This window comes from Phallusia mammillata, chromosome 4 (genome assembly GCF_965637545.1).
Source record: "Phallusia mammillata chromosome 4, kaPhaMamm4.hap1.1, whole genome shotgun sequence".
Classification (NCBI taxonomy): Eukaryota; Metazoa; Chordata; class Ascidiacea; order Phlebobranchia; family Ascidiidae; genus Phallusia; species Phallusia mammillata.
Genome location: NC_137255.1, coordinates 16022168 through 16041727, shown reverse-complemented (window position 1 = coordinate 16041727; position 19560 = coordinate 16022168). Strand labels below are relative to the sequence as shown.

The 19560-nt window shown below is 36.2% G+C and overlaps 5 protein-coding genes across 8 annotated transcripts; 2 read left to right on the top strand and 3 right to left on the bottom strand.

Moving 5' to 3' along the window:
- Nucleotides 1-116: 116 nt before the first annotated feature.
- On the bottom strand, nt 117-4744 carry LOC145222203 (TELO2-interacting protein 2-like). Of its 3 annotated transcripts, none has more exons than XM_080088264.1 (6): nt 3486-4742; nt 3216-3419; nt 2594-2818; nt 2269-2439; nt 2066-2201; nt 117-737 (listed from the first exon to the last, which is right to left on the bottom strand). In XM_080088264.1, the coding sequence occupies exons 1-6, from the start codon at nt 4052-4054 to the stop codon at nt 729-731; spliced, it is 1314 nt and encodes a 437-aa protein (XP_079944390.1). In that variant the 5' UTR covers nt 4055-4742; the 3' UTR covers nt 117-728. The 3 variants fall into 3 exon arrangements, with proteins under 3 accessions (XP_079944390.1, XP_079944388.1, XP_079944389.1); XM_080088262.1 differs by lacking the exon at nt 117-737 and adding an exon at nt 942-1653 and having other exon boundaries at nt 3486-4744; XM_080088263.1 differs by lacking the exon at nt 117-737 and adding an exon at nt 1763-2004 and having other exon boundaries at nt 3486-4493.
- Nucleotides 4745-5822: 1078 nt separating this feature from the next.
- LOC145222199 (DNA polymerase subunit gamma-1-like) lies at nt 5823-9407 on the top strand. Its single transcript, XM_080088256.1, has one exon. It carries the CDS (start codon nt 5917-5919, stop codon nt 9292-9294), a length of 3378 nt encoding a protein of 1125 aa, XP_079944382.1. The 5' UTR covers nt 5823-5916; the 3' UTR covers nt 9295-9407.
- LOC145222204 (transmembrane protein 243-like) lies at nt 9397-10026 on the top strand. The gene is made up of 3 exons (XM_080088265.1): nt 9397-9535; nt 9598-9759; nt 9818-10026. The coding sequence occupies exons 1-3, from the start codon at nt 9473-9475 to the stop codon at nt 9938-9940; spliced, it is 348 nt and encodes a 115-aa protein (XP_079944391.1). The 5' UTR covers nt 9397-9472; the 3' UTR covers nt 9941-10026.
- Nucleotides 10027-10451: 425 nt separating this feature from the next.
- LOC145222202 (translation factor Guf1, mitochondrial-like) lies at nt 10452-14592 on the bottom strand. Of its 2 annotated transcripts, XM_080088260.1 has the most exons (13): nt 14329-14592; nt 14111-14265; nt 13926-14051; nt 13711-13869; nt 13196-13469; nt 12881-13123; nt 12468-12584; nt 11284-11456; nt 11093-11229; nt 10940-11031; nt 10753-10882; nt 10661-10697; nt 10452-10596 (listed from the first exon to the last, which is right to left on the bottom strand). In XM_080088260.1, exons 1-13 carry the CDS (start codon nt 14543-14545, stop codon nt 10471-10473), a joined length of 1986 nt encoding a protein of 661 aa, XP_079944386.1. In that variant the 5' UTR covers nt 14546-14592; the 3' UTR covers nt 10452-10470. The 2 variants fall into 2 exon arrangements, with proteins under 2 accessions (XP_079944386.1, XP_079944387.1); XM_080088261.1 differs by lacking the exon at nt 10753-10882.
- LOC145222200 (two pore channel protein 2-like) lies at nt 14573-19306 on the bottom strand. Its single transcript, XM_080088258.1, has 13 exons — nt 18727-19306; nt 18429-18644; nt 18188-18359; nt 17957-18117; nt 17776-17890; nt 17606-17703; nt 17200-17390; nt 16943-17131; nt 16732-16873; nt 16390-16658; nt 16215-16324; nt 15423-15601; nt 14573-15200 (listed from the first exon to the last, which is right to left on the bottom strand). The coding sequence occupies exons 1-13, from the start codon at nt 19221-19223 to the stop codon at nt 15059-15061; spliced, it is 2481 nt and encodes an 826-aa protein (XP_079944384.1). The 5' UTR covers nt 19224-19306; the 3' UTR covers nt 14573-15058.
- Nucleotides 19307-19560: the final 254 nt, after the last annotated feature.

The window sequence follows — 19560 nt, the reverse complement described above, 5'->3', positions numbered from 1 at the left end:
TTTCTCAGAATAGTTAGAGCATTTAAGCTAGGGTCAGTAGCCTTCATCTACGGGCCGGATCCGGCCTGTCAGACCTGCAGCCCTTTAGTTTAGAAGTTCGTCAAGTTGACACAAGCACAACGTTGTTGGCAATTTTCCATAATCTTACGAAACAATAGTTGGTTTCACGATATTACAAGTCATGCTTTCACTATTATTTACTTTCACCTTTGTACATGAACTGTCAGTGAAAGGTAGAGCTACTAACACAGGAAGTCACAACACGCCGGTTGGGGAATTTATGCAATTTGCTGACTCAGCAATTATTGTCACTTTAAACGCCTCTGCTCCGTTGCGCCACCTATCGAACATTCCAAAATCGGCGTGTTGTAAGTTCCTGTGTTAGTAGCTCTACCTCAGTGAAAGACCAGTTACAGAACAAAATTTACTTCTACATGAAAAACTTTACAAAAAAGGTTCCCACTAAACTTGGATATTTTTTAAAAAAGGTACACAAACTTGGACAATGATGCAATGTACAGAATAAATAATAAATACCAAAAAGGAAGCATCCCCACTTTCCCATACACTCAGCCACATCTGCATTTTGCTGTTGCTTTGAACTTTTTCGGACTTGACTAGTGAGAGGTCGGGTTCCAACGCGTCTTTCAACTTCTCACAAGACCAATCGCGACTAACAAATATGCACTTTCCTCCTGGGGTTTGCCTGAGCATCTCCTTTATTCGGATTATCCACGCTATAAAAATGTATTGGTAATGCTCGAAACGTAACAGGTCTAAGCCCTGTCTTCTTATTACAAACAAGGGCACCAATCGAGTGTAACTGCAGCGACTCTGAAGTAGTGACAAAATTTAACGCAAAACGTTCTATATTATTGTATATGACCGCTACAAATCTTTCTTCTCACAAAAAATATTGCCGAGTAAGCAGATAAGACACAGAGTTTCCTTATTTGTTGTAATGTTTGTTTGTTTTCATTTTTATCCTAGGTGGGCGGGCAACGCCTGAATGCGTTATGCTCACAATGAGTCCGCCGTCGAGCTGCCTGTTTTATTGCAAGTCCGTTGAACATTTTTGATTTTTTTTGGTTTTAGGCAGTTGGTGACTTCAATTTAGTTCAACCTATCGGGAACCACTGGGTTGGAGCAATGCCGCTTAAGTTTCTTGCTCAGGGAAACACAAGCGACCGAGATAGGATTAGAACCAATGACCTTGTGATCATAAGGCGGTAATTTTATATCTGTTACATCCAAGCATGGGCGGCAGATAATTTAGCAACAGGGGGCAAACTTTGACACATACTTACGATATTAAATAATTATGAACATATGGGCATAAATTATGTACTTTGCAATTAAAACCTGAAACACTACGATTAAACAAAATCCACACGCAGCCACGCGTCCATTACGAATTTATTACGTTAGCCATTTTGTCTGTTCGATTCCAGTTGCCTACGACATATAGGTTATGGAAATACGAACAGAAACGTAAGTAAGGCAAACATCATTAAACTCGCTTGTTCAGACATTCACTGACTTTTTCTTCTTCATTAGACTTAGAGCATGATATTTTTCATTCGTCGGGCTTTTCCACCAAATATTGCGCGCTGCCTCTTGTCCTTGATCCCCAGCCAATTTCGTATTTTGACCCTACATTTAACATTGTCGCTTTTTAGAGTAGTTTGGATCAGATGGGGTCGAAAAATTTACACCGATGCTCGAAATGTGCACGCCATAGAGAGCTCGAATGTTACATGAATTTCGCAAGACCGTTTGTTTATTTGATTTTTTTTTCGACTTAACCCAGCGAGTTCCACTCCGGTAGAGCAATGCCCTTTGAACAAAAGCCAATGCCAGGACGGGACTTCATAACCGTAAGAGCTCAAGGTTGTCGCGTTTACGACCTCTTTTCAACGAAATTCATGACAACTCTTCCAAGGCATGGCGTAGATGGGAATATTTGTTTATAAGAGACATACTTCTGATTTCATCTAATGCTTTCTAAAAAAACACAAAATGTGCAAGCCCTTCTGCAACATTCTTTTGTTTGCAACAAAATTACCTGAACAGACGGATCAGCAGTTTGCATGCATGAAATGCAATCCACAGTTATCTGCAATGAATTTTCTTCCAACAAATTCTCCTGCATTAATCTTTTTACCAACAGCCTCAATATCGTGTGGTGATGCCGATGGAACCTTCAAAGACATTTCCCAAATTCCTCCAAACTTTAACAACTTATTGTATTATGCTCATAGAACCTACCTAGGCCAAGCCAATTTGCAAATCAATTTGACCATTGAAACAGTTTCATTATAAGTTTGATCATCAGTTGACTCCAGGTGGTGTTCTATCAGCGGTATGAGATATTTGAAATGCCTCACAACTGTAAACTGCATCACAGAAATGAAGGCTTGTATCTCACTAAGGTATACCCTGTGAACAAGAAAGTCATGTGGTTTGAAACATAGCATTCCTCTTCATGCCACCAACATATTCAATACTGTAGATGTTTTTACTTTGAACATACTTTAACATGGATTAACATATTATGGTCAGAATTGTTTTGGCAGAAATGGTTACAACTTACCTGATCATCTGATGGTTAGTGCACATGCCTAGGTTGGACAACACTATTTGAAATGTTATATCATATCTTGTCACAGCATGGACAGAATCAAATTTGCTTGGATCTCTTTCCAAAACACCAATGCAACTCAAGATACATGGTAAAACTTTTTGCACAACAGCAGTATCCGGTACATAAAGTTTTTTCTTTAAAGCATCATAAAACACCTCAGCTTTGCCATGAAGTCTAAAAAAATGCAAAACTAAAATATAAACAACAAACATTTTGGTCAACACAAAAGTAATGGTAAAATAAAAATATAGCTCACTAATCAGGCATATAATTAAAACAACCAGTTATTTGCATACCGGTTACTCACATGATCCTTGCAATTGCATAGAGATCATAAAAATGTAACCAAGGGGTTTGTTTTTAAAATACTGTGAACCTCCTTAGCAGCAGATTAGGACGGGGGGAACGATTAAGGTAACTATGTATAAAAGTCCCTTTTTAAGTTTCGGTCAGCTGCCTGATACGACTTTAATGTGCTTCTGCGCCTTGTTGAGATTATTACTAAGTATTGTTGATAAATCGCATTAAAAAGCAAATTGCTTTCACAATTATTTGGGTCATCTGTACCTACCGTAACTCTGCTTTGGGAATTCCAGTAATTAGTGCAGATATTCCATCAATTCCTAATAACACCACCTTTGGAAAATAGTCATCAACTAGCCACAAAACAATTGGGAAAATGTCAGGTAGATAATTTGTGAGTGAATTCCAGGAACATAATTGCAAAAAAGCAATAAGGCCTGAATAAATTGATGGATGACGATTCCAAGATTTTCTAAAAGACAAATGCATTGCCCTGTAACATAATTTTAATGTGTATTGTGTATCACCTGCAACACACCTTGTTAGATCTTCACAAAACAGGCCCAGTGTTTTCTTAGGTAAGGAATGATGCTCAATTAAAAATTCACCAACTGAATTAAAATGTAGAAAATCCAAATAAGTTTGTAACATATCATGGACCACTTTGCTGCACAACAGGCAGGACCAGGGGCTTGTTTGATCATGAAACTTGCAGAAGGCAAAAAATACATAAGGTCCATAATTTCGAATTTTTGTTACAGAAGCTTCATCAATGCAGAGTTCTTTTAGGTAACATACAGTCCTTGCACAATAATCCAAAACTTTGATATGCAACGAATCACAGTGTATGGAAGTAAATTGGTAGCTCTCAGCATCTTGAACCCTCAGGGGTTTTATTTTTAAATCAAGCAAACTAGCAAACACATGTTCAATGTGATCATCACTGTTGTCTGATTCCTGTTGGACTGCCTCCATGGCTAACACAATAAAATGGTTACAAATAAAAACAAACAGTTCGATACTGTAACACAATACACAAAGTTGACAGTAGTATATGAAAGGGGGTGCATCTAAAATATACAGGACAGCTTTGATCGCTTGGTGCATTATTAACACAGCTTGGCGCACCTTTATAACACTTGGTGCACCTTTATATCGCTTGGTTTACATCTGTATCACTTGGTGCACATTTATATCGCTTGGTTCAACCTTTTATCGCTTGGTGAACATTTATATCGCTTGGTGCACATTTATATCACTTGGTTCACCCTTATATCGCTTGGTGCACCTTTATGCCACTTAGCGCACCTTTATATCACTAGGTAAAGGTGCGTGTAGGATTAGACAGGTGCACCAAACAAAACAAAGTTGCACCGGCCAAAATAAGGGTGCATCCAGCGATATAAAGGTGCATCATGCGATATAAGGATGAACCAAGCGATATAAATGTGCACCATGCTATATTAAGATGCACCAAGTATTATCAAGGTGCACCAAAGCATATAAAGGTGCACCAAGTATTATCAAGGCGCACCAAAGCATATAAAGGTGCACCAAGTGATAAAAAGGTGCACCAAGCGTCAAGCGATCCTCATTCCTGTATATTTTAGATGCACCGTATGAAAGGCACTCTTGATCCAATTACGAATTTTCACGAAAACGTAATGTACGTAATATACCATGAAGTCTACCCTCAAGCTTATACAAAAAAACGGAAATAAGTTGCCATAGGGGTAAAGGTATCACAGCTAAATTTAAAGCATGGACAAAAATACGCAACACGATTTGCAATCACGTGATGCAATGAAATGGGAAATCCCCCAACAACAAAAAGCACGTTGTTGCTTTGATATTTCATCGTACGGGCCCAAAAAGAAATGGGCCAAAACAATTTAAAGTTAACCCAAAAATATAATAAAACTTTGTTTGCAATATAATAAATCTAAATAGGTTTAAGCATAGAGCACTAATACTTTAAGTGGGCAGCAACTTGCAACAAAGGCAGCTGCAAACGGATGAGAGAAGCAAGTGACAAAAATAGGGTATTGTAAAATGTAAATGACAAGTTTGTTGTTGAAATAAATAAACAATTGTCACGTTGGGTTTAGCTTTAGGGTCTTCTTATTACACCCGTTGTATGGGCAATTTGCATACTGTTTGTTAATTTTCGATTTCATAGCGGCCCCGGATATTTTTTGGCGACAGCTCACAGTAAAGATGAAAGCTTAACTATAGTTGGTATACCATTCATCATTCAATTTTTTTAGGTCATTATTATCATCGGCAATGAATTGTTGATCTTGTAGTTGGCACTGCTACTATTGTTGTAACTGTTTGATATTGCTTATTTTAAAGATATGTACGGTATTGTTTCATATTTACTTGGTTGTACATGTCCTAAATTGTAGGCATACCGGATTTACTCGATTGTAAGCCGCACATTGCAAAAAAACATTTTATCTTATCCTAGTTAATTAGTTATTATTGGGTAACAACATTCATTGGTGGAAACCAGGGGTGAGCAACCTGCGGCCCTTCTTTAAAGGTCTTAAAGTACTGGCAAACAAGTCCAATTATTACATATTTTTGAGCTCATTAATGCGCCTGATGCTAGTTTTCTGCGACCTGGCAAAATGTGGCTGGAATAAAATACGAATTATACTTGTAGTTTAGCATATTTGGTAAGCAACAAAGCAAAATTACTTTGTGTTATACACAGGTGCAGCCTGCGATCCAACTTTGACATTTGTAATTGGCCCCACAGTAACAAAGGTTGCCCACCCATGGTGTAAACTTTTGGACTTTATAATGTCAATTATAGTTTCACGCTAGCAACTGTGTGCTATAGTTAAGTTTACAATTACAAGTCAATAGTGGGAATTACAATAAAATATTTTTCCAGTGGTTTATAGTAATAAAGGCAATGAGGCATTTTTCGGAAATGTAAAGCTGCTTGACATAATTCCGAAATGAACATACCACAGCTTGCACAGAAAGTTCACAATATTAGAAACATTGCAAATGTGTGTAGTGTGTTCTCAACTGACATTTACACTGGAAGTAGGGAATACAGCACCAGTCATGTTCCAGCCAAAGACAAACCTAAAGCAAATACGAGAGTCAATGATTTTGGCATACAAATGCTATCCAAGAACATGCATGAACAAATATTCAAAGAATGTTACAATGGGGACTACAATGCACATCATCAGGATGATAGTGTTAAAAGCAGCATCAATCACCTTCAAAAGTTTGGTTTGTTAAACAGTAAACCTGAATTGTCAGATGACATTTCATTAGATCTGCCCAAGCTTAAAGGGTCCAACATTGACCAGCACTTCCAAAATATTGCAAAAAAACAAGCTAAAAGGTATTTTGTGATGCTGTATGACTTGGTTCAAGCGACACTACCTCCAATGCCAAAAAACAATGAATGGTCAAACCAACCAGGTTGGACTAAATACTCAAGATGTGAAAATGGAAGGTTAGATGTTCAATCTGTTGAATACCCAGATGGTAGTGGTTTAATTTTTGATTGTGAAGTCTTGGTGCAAATCAGTGATTTTCCAATTATGGCTACTGCTGTGTCAAAGGATTGCTGGTACTCATGGACAAGTGCAAATTTGTACACAAACAGCAATGAAAATGACCTGGACTCCCTTATTCCAATGGAGTCTCAGAATAAAACACATTCTGAAAGTGATGCAAAGCTAATAATTGGTCACAATGTGTCTTATGATCGGGCAAGAATAAAAGAGCAGTATTACCCAGAGTTGACCAAGGTACGTTTCTTGGACACTATGAGCATGCATATCGCCACAAGTGGGTTTAATTCCCAACAACGTATTATGTTTAAATCAAGCCAGGCTGCTCAACAGGAGTCAAGTGAAGAAAAAGCACTCCAAGACAGTTGGATTAATGCTGGCTCTATGAATGGATTAAGTGATGTTCATAAGTTTTATTGTGGTAGCAGCATTAAAAAAGAAGCTAGGGAGACATTTGTGAAAGGCACAAAGGCAGATGTACAGAAAGACTTTAATCTGCTCATGGAATACTGTGCAAGTGATGTTGTAGCTACTCATGAAGTTCTTCTGCAATTAACACCTTTGTTTTTCCAACGGTGTCCTCACCCAGTGACATTTGCTGGAATGTTGGAAATGGGACAGATGTATTTGCCTGTCAATCACCACTGGGACAGATACATCCGGTCATGTGATGATGCGTATGACAGTTTGAACCAGGAGCTGAAGAGCAATCTTATGACATTGGCTCATGATGCCTGTCATCTTGCAAGTAATAATTTTGCAGAAGACAAATGGCTGTGGGATATGGATTGGGATGTTAGACCTTACAAACTGCTAACAAAACCTCGAAAGAACTGGAAACCAGCAGAAGGAAAAGCATATCTTATTGACAACATTTCCATGCTAGAACACAAATTTACAGATAACGAGAAGAAAATGGTAGGAAAACCCCAAGACACAAATTACAAAGATCAAAGAACACCACTGGTTGAAGAAATATACTTAACTGCAAGTCGCCTATCAAAAGTTTCAGCACATTTACCAGGTTACCCAAAATGGTACAGTGAATTATGCCTTAAAGAAAGTGACCCTGCATGGACACATGGACCGATAAACTTGTCAGTCTTGACAAGGGCCACACCAAAACTGCTACGGCTAACATGGATGGGTTTTCCTCTACATTTTGTGGATAAATTAGGGTGGGGTTATCTGGTTCATGAATCAAGTACACTGCCAACATTTCCTGCAAATCCCAGTCTTGATGGCTTAAATGAAATCGATCAGGGTGAATCGAATGGTGCAAGCACAGAAATTTATCATACAAAAGCAGAGAATGTTGAAAATCTTCCACCACTTCATACATTTCATCGTTTGCCACACAAAGATGGTGGACAAAAAAATGTGGGAAGTCCTTTATCACATACCTTTTTGCACCACATTGAGTCAGGAAATTTAAGTTCTGATCAAACTTCACTTGCACAAAGGTGTCTTGCTATTAACCAACTTTGTTCCTACTGGCGCAGTTCTCAACAGCGCGTCAAGGGGCAAATGGTGGTCCCCCTTGGTGACAAATTTCAGCAGAGCTTTTCCTCAGCTGCACCCAAGAGCAACATTGGTGCTATTGTACCACTTGTTGTTGTAAGTGGAACAGTGTCTCGGAGGGCTGTGGAAAAAACATGGCTGACAGCAAGTAACATTCAAACAAACCGCATAGGAAGTGAGTTAAAAGCAATGGTACAAGCCCCTCCAAGCCATTGCTTTGTTGGGGCTGATGTAGATTCACAAGAACTATGGATAGCATCTTTGCTTGGTGACTCTGAATCAGCTGGAATGCATGGGTGTACAGCATTGTCTTGGATGACACTGCAAGGCAACAAGCGTGATGGCACAGATCTTCACAGCAAAACAGCAGAAGCTATTGGATCAACTAGGGATCAAGCAAAAATTTTCAACTACGCAAGAATGTATGGGGCTGGAAAACATGCTGCTCTGCGAACTTTGATGCAGCTTAATCCGCAGATATCAAAAGGGGAGGCTGTTAAAAAAGTAAACACATTGTACAACATGACTAAAGGAAAACCTACTTACAAGCTCAGTGAAGAAGGAATGTGGTTTGTTAAAAAGACTGGTGTCAAGTTGAATTATGAATGTCCGGAGCAAAGAAATGTCAAGTTTGATGAAGTAGTGAAGTTACATAATGCAGCAAATGCAGCTTTTGGAAATGTTAGAACCATAACAAAAGGTAGTTTAATTGCTGGGAAGAGGTGGGTGGATGGTATCGAGTCAGACATGTTTAACAAACTTGAAGAAATTGCTAAACAAAAGAATCCCAAAACTCCTTTCTTAGAATGCAGTGTTAGTCAAGCCTTGGAACCCAGCAAGGTCAGCGAAAGTTTTTTGCCTGGACGAATGAACTGGGTTGTCCAGAGTTCAGCTGTGGATTACTTGCATTTGCTTCTTGTGGCAACAAAGTGGTTGATTGATGAATACAAGTTAAATGCTCGTTTTATACTAAGCATCCATGACGAAATTCGATATATGTCACATGAAAACCACAAATATTCAGTGGCCCTTGCTCTTCAAATTGCAAATCTTCTTACTAGGTGCATGTTTGCATACAAACTGGACATGCATGACCTGCCATTGGGTGTTGCTTTTTTCAGTTCTGTTGAAATCGATCATGTTTTAAGAAAAGAAGTAACAGAGGACTGTGTGACCCCTTCAAATCCAAGTGGTCTACAAAACAAATATGGTGTCCCATTAGGGTCTTCTGTTGATATTAATGAAATACTTGAAATAACGAAAGGAAAGTTTTCAAACTAAGAGGATTCGTGCACATTATTTTTCACTCATAACAAATGCATTTTTAAGTCTTATTTTTCCAGCAATTAAACTGCCAACAACTATTTGTCTTTGATATTCATTTTCTTTTTCAGTTATTTGATATACATTAGTTACCAATATAACAATTAAGTTGATCAAATGTGGTTGAGGCCTTATCATGATTGCCTACAATGTTCCAGATGACATGGATAGACCTTTGTTTGGTGTTAGCACTAGACGAGTAAGTTTTGTTTGTTATCATTATATCAAAAGATGGTCTGTTTAAAAATGTTTATATTGCAGGAGAGGTTGCTAAATCTTGTATTGGGAATCATTACCACTATGTGTGTTGTGGTCACATTTATCAGTGCCTTTGCTTTTCACCCAAAACTGAGTACATTTATAGCTGTCAACATATATTTTGTTGTTTGCATCGCTCTTGTTTGTTTCTCTCTTTTATTATTGGTAAGTACATGCATATTCAGCATACATTTTATTGGTGTAAAACTTTTTTGTTTTACAGATTCACTGGTATCGACAGGGTGATGTGGATCCAAAGTTTAGAAAAATGATTTATTTTAATTCCATCACAGTTGTTCTGCTTTGCGTTTCGGCAAACTTATATATACATGATGTAGGAAGGTAAAACTGCGATCTCATATGTTACTGAAACTAACAAACATACATAGTGCAATTTTTTCATATGTACATCAATACACAACTACTTCATAAGCAATGTCAGTTCTCAGTGTTTTAAACAAGACTTACTAAAAGAAAATCTCCTGATTCAATGAACTTTCAACTTGTAGCACAATGGGTTTTAACAAAAGAAATCCTTGTGTGATGTGTTTTTGCCCAACTGCTTTTCATCAGAATACTGTCAGTGAGATTTTTGTGCTTTGTTACTCAGGTCAATTAATTGTTCTATCCACTTTTTGACCCGGGATTAATATATCTCACTAACATTAGCACACAAATTACCTTAACTCAAGTGCAATTTACAACGATAAACTTACTTTTGAGTTCATCATATTTTGTACTACTTGGTTATCATTAAAGTGACTCCTATCCTTACATGACCCATTATTACTTGGATCTATATTGATGTGCTATTTTTCACTGTGCTCCTTGTTTTCTTGTCGCCAATGTAGAAAGTATAAAATTTGAGATTTATTGCTATCGCTTGAAAATTTCAATAAAAACTTTTCGAGAAATGTTTGCTGACCCAGACTGTTTCAAAGCTTTGACTTTCTCAGAATGTCTCTTCAAAAGCTTCAATTTCCTCGAGTAATCACCACCATACTGCAAACAGCAGAGCAAACATGAGTTTTTAAAAGCATAATATAGGCACTTAAAATTCACTTACACATTTAGCAAGAACATCTTTCTTCATTGCCGGTCGTCTAAAAAAAGTGTTACTTTTAAAACCTGTTGTTGTGCTACAAAAGGAAAACATACGTTTCTCTGGCAAAAACAGTCTTCCCTACAGCAGCTTGTATTGAAATTGGGTATAATTGGCCAGGCAAATTTGTTTTTAATTTTTGACAAATGCTTCTTCCAAGTCCATCAACTTTGTCACTTGTACAAACTAAGAAAGTTTTTGTTAAATCAAATTTTAAATCAATGTCCATTCTTTGATACCAACCTCTGGATAATTCTTCTACCTCAACACCATTTACAATAATGTCAATTTTCTTTAAGTTTGTGACTTCATACCCACTTTCTTCATAGTCAAAACTGCAGAAAACATTAATATTGTAACAATATATTCAACTAATCGATAAAATGAAGCAGCTACCTTGCATAACCTGATGACAAACATTTCAACCCATCATAAAAGTTATCAATAAGAACTTCACTGGATGGCATTCGATAAACCAAAACTACCTGTGTTTCACTGATTTTGGTATTAGAAATTTCTTCACCAGTTCGATTCTAGAAATATATAGTTAGTTTACATCACAAGAAATTGAAGAACATCAAACATACGTCACAAAAATCCATAACAGCTGTGATGTAATCAACTGGTGTCACAATTGTCACGGTAACCATTGGCTGTGAATATTGTATTACATCCACAGCATCAGGAAATTCAGATGCCTTTGTAATCAAAATCTCTTTAGGCTCTTTTATCCCCTTTTTCCTTGATGGTTTTAATATTGCTGTAACATTGAGTATGAGTTTTTAGTTAAACGAATATTACCACATAAAACCAATATAAAAAGGAGTTTAAACTAAGTGTTACAATTTAAGTGTAAATAATTTATTGAAGGGTGTAAATTTTAATTTACTACATCGGTGATAGAAAACACCAATGAAACAATTGCCAAGCTAAAAATATTTTATGTGGAAAGAAACATAAAAAGTGGGGGGAATAATTGGTAGATCATGGCTTAAAGTGCTCCAGCTAAACCATGTATATTCACTTCACAATTTTATATTTGGTCCTAAAGCAAATATTTTCAAGGAATGATTTCTTCTGCAGGCTAAACACATGAACTCTTACACAAACACTGGTGGTTAATATGCATTTTGTAAATAAATGCCAAAAGGTTGGACTACTGAAAGAAATGCAATATGAGAAATAAATAACATAGCACTAATATGCTGTAGTGATGGACGGGTACGTACTCGGTATCGAAATATTTTGTCTTAGTTTTCGATACCAACGTGCGAGTACCGAAGGCCGATTTACACCATAAGAATACGGGCAACTTTATACCAATATTTGCTTTGGATAGCACAAAATTGGGAAAAAGTTCCGCCAGTTTATGTATATCTTTTTGCTATTGCGTGGAGATGACATTTTTCGGCACATCTGTACCCCGACCTTGGTAGATACATTAGCCAGTGATATACAACTAATTACAACACTACACTTAAGTACTCGGTATCGAAGGTATATACATGTGGTACTTGGTATTGGTACTCGCTTCAAAACCTGGTATCATCCCACTACTAATATACTGTTGTGGCATGTTTTATGAATGTCCGAATTGTAAGAAACCACTTGGCCAACAATTCAAGCAAAACGACTTGCACCACTCCACCTCTTAAATTTGCTAAATGTGGAGGTTTTATCAAACATTTCATGCCCGACTGTAAAAAGAAAAGTTAAGTACAAACAGAGGGAAAATTAAATAAGGAGAGGTAATGTTTGATTTTGGTTTTACCTTTGTAAGTGACATTAGGTACAGTGACTATTGTATCTGCTTGAAATTCTTGCCTTAATCTTTGCCGAAAAATGTCCATGTGAAGAAGGCCAAGATATCCAATCAGAAATCCCCTTCCTGTAAGAAATTTGAATGTTAGAATAAAATGAAAACAGGAATTCAAGGGCATCCCAAATTAGCTTGAACTTGTCACAGACCAATTATTCCTGACTGGTTATAGTATGTTGTGTTGTAAAGTTTTTTGAACAATATACTAAACATAATTGCAAAATTTCTTGCTTTTTAGTGTGTGTAAGTAATAAAACCAAATAAACACAGTTGGTCAAGCAAAACTTATTTGTACAGTTTGTGGGAATACAGATAGCATGTAAAGATTGGGGAAACATGGCATAAGGATTTAATGACAAACTGACCTAAAACTGGACTGTCTGTGTGTTTAACTGTCACACTCCGATCATTGAGTATCAGCTTATCAATTGCTGAGCGTAGTTGGTCGTATTCAACTGGAAGAGGTGGGAAAAGACCAGCATATACAACAGGTAATGCTTTGACAAACCCAGGTAGAGGTTTTACTGGGAAGCCCTCTCTAAACAATGTGTCGCCAATCTGTGCTTCTGATACACTTTTCATGTTGCAAATGAAGTATCCAACTTGACCTGCAAGGTGAAAAAGAAACATGATATATTTTGTTACTGGACATAAAATATTGAAATAATGTATTTATCAACCTGGATACAAAGCATCTGTTTTTTCACGTCCAGGTCGAAGCATTCCAACCTCTTGCACAGTGTAAGTTTTTTTGCCCTTCTGTTCACGATTTAGTAAAATTTGAGATGTGACAGTATCACCAGTTCGAAGAACTCCATCAATTATGGCAACATATGCAGTGACACCTCTGTGCATTTCAAATAGGGAGTCAAACAGTAAGACTTTTAAATTGTTGTTGGGATTGAAAGATTTGGGATCTCGCTGCAAGGGTGAAGGTAACTTGCAAACAATTGTCTGTAAAAGATCTCCAGTTTATGTTTTCTTTTAAAGCATTTTAGGTACTGACAATACCTCATGACTCCAATGCCATTACAGTGGTGATGTTACTTAAGTAACACTTTTACATAATGGTTAAAGGCAAACACTTTGAAGTGGACTGCATAAATTTACTTTACCGAATAAAATTGTTTGCATGTTAACAACTTTCTTTTATCTATGTGATAAGTCAAACTATAGAAGACCTTGTGGCAAATACCTTTAAAACTTCTTCTATGTTTGAACCATTCTTGGCAGAAATAGCTATAACATCTTCAAGGTCAATGCCAAACAAACTGGTCATTTCTTCATAAACACGATCAATGTTAGCTGTTTTTAGGTCTATTTTGTTGATAACTGGAATGACTTTTAAATTATGCTGAGAAAAAAATGATGCATTTATACAACAAACAGTCCACATTACAGCAATCATACCTCCATTGCAAGGTAAAAGTTTGCTAGTGTTTGGGCTTGCACTCCTTGTGTGGCATCCACTAACAGTAAAACTCCCTGGCATGCTGCTAATGATCGAGATACTTCATAGGAAAAGTCAACATGACCCTATAATTGAGCAGGAGTTATTGTGATTCAATAAAAAATAAAATAACATCTCAACCTACAGGAGTGTCAACAAAATTTAAAAGGTATTGATCTCCATCGTGTTTGTGTATAATAGAAGCAGTTTGTGCTTTTACTGTTATTCCACGTTCACGCTCTACCTGAAGACTGTCCATAACTTGTTTATTTTCTTCTGATTTGTGGATAGTGCCAGTAACTATACAATAAAATCTGATGTTTGAACAAAAATGCAACAGTTACAATACGACAATGGTCTTACTTTCAAGCAATCGGTCAGCAAGAGTACTTTTTCCATGATCCACATGAGCAATTATTCCAAAGTTGCGTATTTTATCTGGAGTGAAGGCTGTAAGGTCTATGTCACTCACCTTTGATCTTATCACTCTTAAAGCACTGGTGCTAAGCAGGCGATTTTGCACAATGTTTCTCAGAAAACATGATTTACAGATGAAGACAGACTTAAGCCTAACTGCCATTAAAAGACAATACAGTACTTTCTAGTCTGAAATATACAGATATTTTTAACAATGAAATAAGCATGGCAGTAAAAATTCAAATTGACAATTCATAAAATTAAAATCAGGTTGTTTAAATTAACACTTCAATTACAGCTTGGTTAAAACAAACTTTGTTGATAAAATAACATTCCAGTTAAAATTAATGTGAAGACGTATAAGACTTTAACCAATTGTAAAACCAACAGCATTGACAAAAAAGGTCAATACGCTCCACACACAAAAAGTCAAAATAATACATGAATAAAACACTTTTAAACTGGTAAGTCAGGCAATTTTGCTGTGAGGATGACAGTGTATACCATAACCAATGACAATTTTGGCAAAGAAAGGTGCTGAAATTGCTACTAGGTGAAAGGACAGTTATTGTGACAATATCAGTAACATTTACAGATGAAACATTTGGATTTTACATTACTTCCATTCACAGTGAAAAAGCATGACCAATATACATGTTTACAGATAGGATTTTGGTCATGTTTCTGTAATATTACAGGAAATGCATGGGTGTTTGTTCAACTCTTCAATAATTCGATGTTGCGAAGGTTCATGCAAATGTTTGCGAAATAGTGACTGAATCGTTCTTCTTCGAACTGTTTCACTCTCCTCAGCATTCCTAGTTTAAACCAAAAAAATGTTAAAGATTTTTTGTTGTGTTTGTTATGCAATTTAGGGTCATTAAAACTTGAACATTATTCCGAACAAAAAATGTAAACAAATTGCCTGAAAACATAGAGGCTCAAATAAACTGAAGCTATGTTTTGTATTTTAGATTAAACTCTTATGTTGCAAAGTGTTTATTGACAAAGCACTACAACATAAAGAACAGCATCCTTACCCTTCCCATTTAGCAATGAAATGATCCAGAATGAGGGCCACAAAGAGATTTATGCAAACCACTGCAGATATTAACCACCAGGCAATGAAGTATATCTGGGACCATGGGCTCACTTCCTGTGTGAATGCAGTCAGAAAAACTCCCCAGTTATTTACGACCATAACATCCCATAAAACAACCTGAAACACAGATATGTTCAACAGAACTGTGATCTTTTATCAATTCAATACCACATGGTTATAAAACTTGGACAATAACCCCATACCACATCACATCGTATTTATATATTGTAAGCATTTATATAGTATAAGTATTCATAATTGCAGGTAAAGGCTTTAAATGTAAATTTTGGCTTATTTATTGAATCAAGTTCACCAAAACACATCTGTGTTATATTTATGCGAGTTTTATAATAGCAGTTAATCATTGAATGGGAAGTATTATCACTGATTGTGCGGTTTATAGTGATTGAAGAAACATTCCAATTTGTGGTATTTTGGGTTATAATAAGCTCAGTACAACACAGTACAATTGACATCACATGATGTATGGTATGGCCTCAAGCACTTTACACTCTCTTGTTATTTACAGAAGATCATTCCACAAAATGAAACACTAAAAACTGTATTTTAAATGTTTGGTTATGGACTATCATATATAATAAATTAATTGACATAATGATTAAATTACACAATGTAATTTTATGACCAATTTTGTGTGTGTAAAAAATTGAAAAAAAACATGTCTTTGTTGTCACAATACTAGCTGATTTAAGGCAACTATCGGACTTACCAAAGAAGCAGCAAAGTCATTAAAGTTATTTGCCCAGTATTGTAACTGTTCATATGTTCCACAAGCATAATCAACTGGTGAATCTGGTGCAGGCGTTGTTGTAGTATTGGCTAAAACACAAATTAATGTATTAGTGTGGTTAAAGCTTATTTGGCAATGAAAAAAATGAATTTACTTAAATCTGAATTAAATGGCAATCCAGCAGGTGGAGTAATGGCTTGCTCAAATGCCATCATGCCTATTATAGCAAACACATAGTATATGATGATAATAATTCCAGCAAAGGATTTGAGACTTCTGATGATGTCCAGCATGACACTCGTCACCAAAGCCATTGGTCTGAAATTTGGGATAATTCTCAGCAGTCGCAATAAAACCAAAATATTTACAATTCTTGCACAGTCCCACAAGGATATTCCAGATGATGAAGTTGGTGGTAATGCACTAAAATATAAGTTGTCACAAACATCACCTTTTATGAATTTAATTTATTTGAGATTGAGTTAGCTTGACAAACCTGTGGCCATATTGAGCAAGCTGCACCAGTTCAATGACAATCAATGCCACAGATATGATTCCATCATACAAGCAATTCAAATTGAAAAAGTACTTTTTGCCCATTGAGAGTATTTTTAATACTTGTTCACAAAGGTAGTACGCTGCAATTTAAAATCAAAACTTTAACATTATTGGAAAAAGTTAGATTTTTAGTCAAGACAAGCACTGACCAACAAATACATAGTTCATGATGTTCAAGCGGCTAAAAACACCCTGAAAGGCCTCTTCGTAATGAATGGCAATTTCGACCGTCATCAAAATTGCATTGAGAAGTACCACAAAATTCCCAACCATATTAAAATACCTGTGCAATACTATTCTTTGCACAAGAACCATACACTGGGAGTTCCACACAGGTACTGTAAATGCAATAGTTGGTGTTATTTACGTCTAATTTAACAACCAAAACCAACAATGCATCAGTTACCATTAACTTGTGAATACCAGTTAGACAGCATCACTGCATCAATGTTTTGAAAGAGGTCACAAAATTGCTCATAATTTAGGTTCACCGTATTTTGTTTGAAGTGGTTTGTCAGAGCCATGAGAATGAGTCGCCTTTGGTCTGGCGACATGTTTGCTTTCACAGTAACTGCCTTTACTGTATCAATTGACACACTGCAAAAATCACATGATTTCAGGTAACACACAATGCACATGGGCAAACAAATTACAAGGTATAACAAAAATTGCACAATGCAGCATTCTCATTCAAAACTTGTCGCCTGACTAATTGTAAAAGAGATGTGCAAACCAAGGAAAAAAAGAAAAAAAGTTAAATTTAAAAATGTGCTAATTCACACATTTTGATTAAGTTCAAAACATCCACTTACTAACGCTCAGTAGACCCTGGGCCATCTTTTTTTGCATTGATTCTTGCCATTGAATAAAAGGCAGCAGAAAGGGCAACACATCTACGAAAGTAACTTGTCTGAAAAAAAAATGTAAAAATTATAAATTGCCATGAACCAATTTAAAACAATAAATAAAGATTTTACTCTACCTGCATTGATGATTTAAAATAACCTCGGAATTGGTTGTAAATGATAGCAGTCAATAAGTTGAAAACCAGAAAAGTGCCAATCAAAGAAAATATAATAAAGTACAATGCATAAAATCTGCAATATAATAACTTACATAATTTATTTTTCTTACACTTACGTTAATACACTTATTTCAATTGCCTGTTTTCAGAATAGGAGGGCATCATGACATCTGGGTTGTTGGCTGTTGTTAGAAGAACCACCAAAGAAATTAAAGCTGTGTCAAATGTTCTAAAATATTCCTGCCATTCAGTGCTATTAAAGCCATCCCCATGTGTAGCAGTACCGTTTTTAACGTGGCTCTGAAAAATGAACAGAATAGTAATAAAAAAAACAAAAAAACAACAGCAGAACCACGGCATATCAACGAACATGAGGAAATAGCAGCATTCCAAACATAGTGAAAAAGTAAAGGTGCAGTGAAAGCAAGGTGAGCACTGAGGCAATTTCTGGTAGGGTATTCCACATTGCCTTTAAGGTTTTCTTCAACATGGTAGTATTTTGGGCAAGAAAGTAAGGACGGAAGAGACGTCGCACACGATACCTTTAATGCAAACAAGTTTAACATGAGTGACAAAACTGTCCCTTAAAAATGTCTTTGGATATTACTGACCTGTAAACATCGTTTCCAAGTACCAAAGATATGACTACATCAACAAAAGACAGTAGCAGTACGATAAAACCACCAGTGAGCCAGGGGTTTTGACGAAAAAAAGATTTTTGTGAATTTCGACTTGTGGTAAGATAACATTGAATGATGTTTGATATCAACAAAATAATCAAACAAAAAACCTCAATGCCTTCTGTGAACCCATCTGGCATTTCCACTCTGAAACAGTAAATTTAACCAGTGAAAAAAACAAACAACTATTCAATTTACATGCTATGTTTGACAAAAAATGAATGGTCACCTTTTATAACCTCTTCTTGGATCTGATGACCAACTCATTGATGATGGAGTTTCAAAAAATGCCAACATCAAAATAAGAAAAGTTGCAACATTGACCGAATATATTATTGGAGCAGAATGAAACCATCTGTATAATTTTAAAGCATGGTCTGTGGCTCTGTGGTGAATGCTACGATACTGAATTGCATCTTCAAGGAAAACAAGTCCTTGGAGTTGAATAGCTGCATCATCACCTTCACTGGTACCAGCCGCTGGTGAGACTGTTTCTGGATTTATATAGTTATCACTAGCAACAGTTTGAAATCGAATATCAACAGTGTCATTCTTTAGTAGGTGTTCGGTGTGGTTGCAGCCATTTTGCTCACTATCAGGTAAAGCTCCTGTGCTTGCTGAAACTGTTTCTGCAATGTTATTTTTTTCCTCCATTGCATGCAAAACAGTATAGGAGTTTGAAAAACATTCCAAATTGCATGTATTCTTACTGGCACTGCCGTTCATTAAACTCTTTGTGACATATCAGCAAATAAAAGATTGATGTTTACATTGCCCACACAAAAATTATTCTAAAAAGAAAACAGGCAGTGCAAAATATTACACAATTGTATTATAATTGTATTATAAATAAACAGTTAAACAATATTAAAGTTATTGTATCCAAGGAGAACAGGATCTTGGCTAGAACTCAACTTATTACTGATAACTGAACAAACATACCGCCAACACTTGAGAAAGTTGAGATTACAGAAATGGTTCCTTTATTTTACTCTTAAACCGAAACTTTGTAAATTTGACAGTCTCAATTGAATGTACAGCACAGCACTTACAAAACAAACAA